We start from the raw sequence: 8,028 nt of genomic DNA, 5'->3' as shown, positions 1-8,028 counted from the left end.
GAGAGGCTATGAAAGAGCTTTCCAGTAAAGACTGAAGACAAGCTGAGCAGAGCAGAAGCGGTGACACAGACAAGCCTGCAGGATAAATTACTTCAGAGGTGAAAACGGCAAAAAGGCGGTGGTCGGCCAGGACTAGTTTCTTTTAACATAAAACAATTAAACTCACCTTTATTCATTTAACAAAAGCTTTAAGAGACTGATAATGGAGCAGCATTAGATGGACGGAGGAAAATACACGCAGGACTACTGTGAGCTCACACTCCTACACATTCACAGCTGTGTTGGATCTCCTATGGAAGGATTATTGATGGTGAGTGTTGCACCTTAATCCAAACATCTGTGTGTACGAGTCAGAGTGACTGTGAGCGCTTTTGCATCTGCAGCGTGCACCCCTTGGCTTCGCTCTAACACCGTGGGACTGGAATTTATGCGTTAAACAGGCATAAAACTTCTGATTAGTCATGACTCCTGCTCCCACCCGTGAAAGCTAAATCACAGTGGAACTTTGAAAAAGCTGCACAGTGTACGGAGCTTTAATTTTGTAAGGTGCCGCACCTTTTTTCAACACAAATTACTATAATTTCCACTTGATGGTGGAAAACTCACAGATCATTACTTGTGTGTGACCTTAATCTACAACCTACGTATTACTCACCTCACTGTGTATTACTCATAAAACACACAATTGCAGTTTCAGTCCGTGCACCTTGTTTTGCTGCACAGCAAGAGCTTCTTTGTATGTCTATTCAGTGAAAATAAGCTGATTTCCCCCTTTTTTCCCCTTAGGTCCTGATGTTTAAAACTTCTGAGCCACAATGAATACGACTTTCAGGCCGGTACTCCCAACCTCTGCAGTGTTCGACACCTCTCTCCCTATATCCACGTCATCCCTCCCAGGCTACATGTCACCGTCTTCTCTTTCTCCTTTCTCCACCTCAAACTACACAGCTGTCACTTCAACCCCGATGCCTTGCTCATTTAATAATGAAAGCCTCCGTGTTCTGCAGGCGGTGGTCTACTCTCTTTTCTTCATCTTTGGACTCGTGGGTAACCTCTTTGCTTTGTGGGTCTTCCTGTTCCTGCATTCGGGCCGAAACTCAGTGCGGGTGTTCCTCATCAACTGTGCAGTGGCTGATCTGGTCTTCCTGGCATGCCTGCCCTTCAGGGTCTTCTTCCATATTAATGGAAACAAATGGGTACTGGGACCTGTGGCCTGCAAGATGGTGGGAAACCTATTTTACATGAACATGTACATGAGCATATTTCTACTCGGATTCATCAGCCTGGACAGGTACTTGAGGCTGAAGGGGAAGGGCAGAGCACGGAGAGGCCTAAGGCTGAGGCTGTGGGGGCAAAGCAAGCCGTGGAGCTGGGTGGCATGTGGAGTTCTGTGGATTGCATTCCTGGTGGGTACGATTCCCATGATTGCCGCACCAGAGGATAAGGAACACAGCGATAAGTGCTTCCAGTACAAATTGCGACAAAAAGCCTACTGGAAAGCCTACATCAACGCAGGGCTGGTGGTGATGTTCTGGTTCATCTTCATCATCCTCGTGGTTTCCTATGCCAAGATTGCCTCACGGCTGCAGCAGGTGTCACGGGACAAGCCGGACCTACCTAACGCACAGAGATACAGGAGAACCGCAAAGAAGTCCTTCTTTGTCCTCTTTCTCTTCACCATCTGCTTCGTGCCCTACCACGCCTTTCGCCCCTTCTACATCTCCTCCCAATTGAGCTCAAGCCTATCGTGTAATTACATGCAAATCATGGACTGGACCAATGAGGTGATGTTGTTATTCTCAGCCTTTAACAGTTGCTTGGATCCTGTCATGTACTTTCTGTTATCGGGCTCGGTGCGCAAAGCTGCCCTCCAAGCACTCGGACGCAGACTCGGCCACCGGTTTCTCTTCCTGAATGACGTGACATCCAACAGCTCCACCATGGATTTCAGACGGCCGTCTGTCCCTGTGGTTGTACCCAACCTCGGTGTAAACACTCAGTCACTCACCCCCAGAACCAGTATGTGTGTCATCAACTCTAACCTCCGCTGCACAAGAGTGACTACGCTTCCACCTACTGGCCAACAGTGATCACAGGAGGAAAAAAAAATCGGAGTAAAGCATTTCCATTGACAGCTTCGGTTCTAACAAATTATGCCCCCGTACATGAACCACTGTCAGAGATGGATTTTGAACCAATTTCCATTATTGGTTAAAGACAACAGATTTATGTCTGAAGACGTACTACAGCATCAGCCATGTCTTTAAAAATTTACATTTACAAGACTAATGATGATATGAAACGTGTGTGTGTGTGAGTGAATGTCAAGAATTTTCAGTATTAAAAAAAAGTTTTATGGAGAAAAAATAAATTGCTGTAGACTTTAATAGAGAACTAACTTTTCTCTTTTCACTCTTTCAGCACAGAGCACATTATATTGGCATACCTATACTGTTACAGTGGTGGATCCTCTAACAACAACCAGTGTTTCAAACAAGGAGGTCAGAGTATGTAGGAGCTCAGGCTTCCTATTGCGTTAAATGCTTTGACTGTGGATCTTAACTCTGGATCCAGTGAAAGAAAAACTAATATAATTTTATTTATTAAGTGTGAATCATGCAGATTAATCGCAGTGAGTCTGCTCATGTAAGAGAATCGTTTATTTACCCCAAATTTGTTTTAATTTTGAAGAAAAAAAAGTGGCTGGAATGGACAATAACCTATTTCGTCCTTTAAGCCTTTTGCTTTGCTTGAGCTCAATAGTCTGCTCTTACAAGAAGCAAACGAAAGCCAGCTTTGACCCACCATGATGATCAGCGCTTGCACTGGTTCTACTGCTGACAGCTTTGAGCCCTGTGTGGTCAAATGGCTCAGATGGGATCAAGGGCCTGGTTCAGCACTGCTCCATATGGTCTAGTAGTGTCGGACACCTGTGTTTGAGGGTTAATCCTGTTGGAAATACTGGGGGATTCTGATTTTGCTCTAGGAATGCCTAATAAATCCACACAGTTGATTTATTTACAGCCGTAGATCCCCAAGTATTTCAGTAAATATATTTCTAAAGGTGACATCTGGTCAAAACTTCATATTAATAGCACATTTAGAAATGTATTTACTCACAACTTTACTAAAATTGGTGTTCAATATTTATTTTACCGCTGTATGCTACAGCTAACACTGACTCTTGCTGAGGTGTTGGTTTGCCTAAAGGAAAAAAAAAGAGACCTCATGGTGGTTTATTCTAAAAACCACAGAGTAACTAAACTTAATATTAAAAGCGGATATCAAGGGAAACTTTCGGGTAAAGCGTGGGTCGCTTTTAGCATTTGCCTTCCCACAAGCAGTGAAGACAGCGTCTTCACAGGAAGGCAGTAACACCGTGCAGTATACACTTCTGGTGTGATAAATATATTTAATAGGTTGTCCTTTGCGAGTCATGGAACATGTTCTGTGGTTTCACTAGCTTGACTGCATGAAAGCTCACCTTTACATCACGGTGAATCACATTGTTGTCATGGCAGTATCGAAGCGCCTCCAGAATCTGCCTCATGTAGTGGCTGGAGGGACAGACAGCAGAAACAGAAGGGGGGGCATCATTTAGAGCGTGCACAGAGATGTTGTGTATTTCAGGCTTTAATAATATTTGAAAATGTGAAGCCCACACTTCACAGACTGTGTCCCCTACCTGGCCACTGCTTCGCTGTACACAAACCCAGCATCAGCTCGCTTCACGATTTCAAAACACAGGTCTGCACCGTCCATACTAGAAAAAAGGAAGAAAGGTTTAGGGTGGGTATGAAATGATCTGTTTAGTAATGAGTCAGCTGAGAACTCTTTATTAGTATAGATTTAGATTTGGTTTAGATTCAGGCTACATTTGAATCATTTCAATAATCAGATGAAAGACAAAAAAAATAACAGCCGATACAATAAATTATTTTTCCTTCAAACACTTCTCATGTATAGTGCTGTAAAAAGTATTTGCCTCCTCCCGGATTTCTTTTTTGCATATTTGTCACACTTGAATGTTTCAGCTCATCAAACAAATTTTAATATTAGCCAAAGATAACCCAAGTAAATCCAGAATGCAGTTGGCCCTGTGTGAGAAAGGACAGGAATTTTGGCCCACTCTTCTTTATAGAAGTGTTTTAGTTCAGCCACACTGGAGGGTTTTCAAGCATGAACAGGCTGTTTAATGTCATGCCATCAGATTTAAGTCTGGACTTTGCCAAGGCCACTCCAAAACCTTTGTTTTTTTTCTTCAAATAAGCTAATCAGAGGTGGACTAGCTGCTGTGTTTTGGATCTGTTTCATCATAATTAAAAGCGCTCGAGCGTCACGACATGAACTGATGGTCGTACGTTCTCCTTCAGGATTTTGCAGTAGAGAGCAGAATTCATGGTTCCATCAATCACAGCAGCAAAACAGCCCGAGAGCATCACACTACCACCACCATGTTTGCCTGTTGCTATGATGATCTTTTTATAAAATGTTGTTAGTTGTACATCAGATGTAACAGGACTCAAACCTTGTGTTTTTTAGATGTTATTCTGGGGTCTTTAGTGACCTCCTTGATGAGTGGTGCACTCTTGGAGTCATTCTGGTAGGCTAGCGTCTCATTCCATTTATGGATAATGGCTCTCATTGTGGTTCGCTGGAGGCCCAAAGCCTAAGAAGTGGCTTTTGTAACCCTTTCCAGATTGATAAATGTCAGTGACTTTGTGTCTCAGCCGTGTCTTTAGATCGTTGAATGATGCTTTTTGAGAGATTTTTTTAAACCCTACTTCATTTTGTCAGACAAGTTCTATTTAAGTGATTTCTGGCAGTAATCAGGTCTTGGTGTGAGTACTGAAACTGAATTACAAAAACATAGTTAATCACAGTTAATTCATGATTTAACAAGGAAGGAAATTACTTTTCCACAGGGGCCCAAGTAGGTTTACATAGCTTTTCTTCCCCCCCCCCTTTAAATTAAATTATTTGTTTGAAACATGCAAGTGTTAAAAGATGCAAAAATGTAAGAAATCAGGAACTGTACACTATTATACTTATGATTACATATTGCGCTGGCCTAGCAATATCTTCAAATATCACACTTTTTTTTCCCTTTTTCTCGTCAAAGAGACCAAGAAGTCTGAAACCACAAAAACAAGGGGGTGTGAAATTACCAGTAACAGCCATCTGCCTAGTGCTGATAAAATTAGTTGGTAACTGTTTGCCTAGTGCGGTGTTGACGGTAGTTTATAAGAGAAAAGCTGCCATACATAAAACATACAAAATCCAAACCTAAAATTGGATGGGAATGTGAACTGTGTGCACGACACACTTACAATTCAAAGACCATGTAGAGCATGCCATCGGAGCTGTAAGTCTCCAGCAGCTCCACGATGTGGGGGTGTTTCAGCATGTGGCAGATGCTCGCCTCTCGCTTCAGATCTGTGAGAAAGAAATTCAACATGGGCTATGGTGAGACACATCGAACACTTTGGATTTCATCCAGTCTAATTATACTTCCAGGTTGTGAGGTAAAGTGCTAATATTTAAATGTATGCCAAGAGTCGTGTTACTGCTTCGTAGACTTTAAAGTACACCTAAAATGCTTTTCCTTATTTTCTGACATCTATTTACAGCTCCAGTGCTGGATGTCTATACTTAAAATGGAAAAAGTTTCAAATGAAGCTGACAGCATATATGCAAGTGAGTCTTCAGACTGCTCTAAAAGGCTCTTAGCTCTAGGTGATGTCAGTGGGAGTGGATTGGATCCCCAATATCATCATCTCATGCACAAGGTTCAGCTTGTGAGCACGGCAGCCCGCCCACAGACCTTCTGTTTGTGAGACGCATCCAATTAAAGGGAGGAGAGGAAAGCTAAAAGAGCCAAAACAGGTTGACTGAGGAGCTGCAGGATAAAAGGAAAAAAGTTTATTTTCAACTGAATCAGGCGAAGCTGCCCTGTTAAGAGTCCAACAATTTAAACACAGAGTTGGAAATGAGCATACAAAGTTTGCTTATACAAAAACTGAAGCTTTTCATTCAGGTATTGCAAACTTTCAATATCAGATTAGCTTTTATTGTGTCCTGGGAGAAATTTACCTTGGACAAGCGAGGGAAACACATCATGTAAGATAACAGACAGATGCAAACATTAGTTTACAATTTTACCAATTATGGCACTAAATAAATTATACGTATTTCATTTACAATTTGGTATCCTGAACCTTTTTCATGAGGGCATTATAAAGCATGTGATTTTTGGTCCTAGTAACGTTCAAGTCCTGCTTTATCAGTGATATCTGAAGGGAAGATGAGGGGAGTATCCCGACTACCTTTCCGCCTACTGATGGACTTTATGCACTCAGTACTATAGGATAAATTTTCCTTCATCCTAAAGGTTTGCATTGTGAAACACATCTCCCTCTATACTATACTCACCCTATAAAACATTTAGATCCTTTATGTTTAAATGCAGTAAACGACAGAGAAACATAGAAATACCTGACTGCTCTTTTCATACCTCAGCAGACTGCCTGCCACATGACTAACTCAACACTAGGGGGAGCTGCAGAGCATTTAATTTGCCAGGTATCCTCTTCTTGATATATAGACTACAGACTAACTGATCAACAAGCTGGTCTCTACCAGAAAGAATGCACATCTGGATCACTGTCATCAACATCATGACTAATACAGATCTGCAGAAACAATTGCAACATGACTGTGGGGATTTCTTATGTTTTGACTGCCTGGATGGAAAACATGCCTACGATTAGAGGACAGACTTCTCTCTTGTGAGAAGAGCAAAGACACGTTGTCTAATAGACAACTGGCAGGACATGAGGTAACGACAGAGATGCAGACTGCTGAGGCGAGCTGACAGACATAATGTGCTGCTGTTGGGCTTCTCAGTCCATAAAAAGCTCATTTACACACTCCGCTCCCCATCTGTAAGTCTACTGATCTTTGTGTGTGTGAGTGTGTGCTCTCTTTGTGTCGTGACCACTATCATTATGCAATACAGAGAACCGACAGAGTCCCCACTACAGAGCCCCCTATTCTGCTCTCCCTTTGCTTCCATCATTTCCTCCTTCTCGCCCTTTTCACACCGATCTCTTGCCCGTCTCATCGAGTAGCCATTCTTGAACTTAACAATGCTGCCCACTGTCCAACGAGGAAACGGCTGATGGAGCCAGAGAGGCCTGGAACGCTCTGAATGAAGCTGATGCCGTCCACTGGGCCTTTTCCAAAGCAGGCCTCGCTTAGCCTTTGTCATGTCATGCTAATAAATTGCACTTTGAAGACTGCAGGACCATGTTGCCACACCATCTCCTGATATTCTAACTATCATATAAAACTAATGTACAGAAATCACACTAAGAAGTCAATTAGGCTTGCCCATTCGCCAAGTGTTACTTTGTCTTCACTTCTGATAAATGACTTTTTCAATATTTAACATGTCTAACAAATAATACTGCAAATTGAACTACTGTATTTCCCCCCCAACAATTCAATACCTGTAAGTTTTTATGGTCATTGCAAGCCATCTACATCTGTCTTTTACTCAATACTCCAGACTCTTAATTATCGTATTCATCTTTTATTCATTCCACCTCTCTCACGTGTTTCGCACAGAAATACATTTGTATAGAAATCCAAATATTTGTTGCGTTAGCTCGAAGCTCAGCCCAGCCTGCAGCTCTGTCTCCTTTTCACTCGGATTTATGCTGACACGGAGTCTTTCTTAATAAGCTAAGGTATGTGGTCTCATGAAATCACTCTGGCTGCACTCCAGTTTTTCACATTGCCACTCCGAGTGGCCGACTTGCAGATTAAAAAAAGTTTAAAAAAATGCTTAGGTTTACCAAATTTAAGGTGAAACTTTTACTGTGATCGACTCTTTGGGGGCTCACCTTAGCCTGACTGGTTTTCTTGTAGGGCGCTTGGTCCCATGATCCAAACAAATGTTTATGTAATTTGTTTTATATGGTAACCCACATAGACAAACAGGCAAATGTATAACCCTCATCCTCA

General features: G+C 42.2%; 2 protein-coding genes across 14 annotated transcripts in view; one reads left to right on the top strand and one right to left on the bottom strand.

Moving 5' to 3' along the window:
* The window catches only part of LOC102194232 (peripheral plasma membrane protein CASK-like), a 55,848-nt gene that overhangs the window by 20,541 nt on the left and 27,279 nt on the right, over window positions 1–8,028 (bottom strand). For all 13 annotated transcript variants that reach the window (XM_005730944.2, XM_013910298.1, XM_005730945.2 and 10 more), the window contains exons 3-5: window positions 5,331–5,436; window positions 3,686–3,763; window positions 3,485–3,557 (exon numbers count right to left, since the gene is read on the bottom strand). In XM_005730944.2, coding sequence (XP_005731001.1) covers window positions 3,485–3,557; window positions 3,686–3,763; window positions 5,331–5,436 — 257 coding nt within the window. The remainder of the gene's footprint in view (window positions 1–3,484; window positions 3,558–3,685; window positions 3,764–5,330; window positions 5,437–8,028) is intronic.
* On the top strand, window positions 18–2,308 carry LOC102193945 (probable G-protein coupled receptor 34). The gene is made up of 2 exons (XM_005730943.1): window positions 18–310; window positions 787–2,308. Exon 2 carries the CDS (start codon window positions 816–818, stop codon window positions 2,088–2,090), a length of 1,275 nt encoding a protein of 424 aa, XP_005731000.1. The 5' UTR covers window positions 18–310; window positions 787–815; the 3' UTR covers window positions 2,091–2,308.

The sequence above is a fragment of the Pundamilia nyererei genome, unplaced genomic scaffold (assembly GCF_000239375.1).
Source record: "Pundamilia nyererei isolate P.nyererei 1_Seehausen unplaced genomic scaffold, PunNye1.0 scaffold00040, whole genome shotgun sequence".
NCBI lineage: Eukaryota > Metazoa > Chordata > Actinopteri > Cichliformes > Cichlidae > Pundamilia > Pundamilia nyererei.
This window is presented reverse-complemented; position numbering and strand designations above follow the sequence as displayed.

Bases quoted from the DNA above. Each gene is read 5' to 3' on its own strand.
- LOC102193945 (XM_005730943.1), top strand. From the start codon at position 816: ATGAATACGACTTTCAGGCCGGTACTCCCAACCTCTGCAGTGTTCGAC.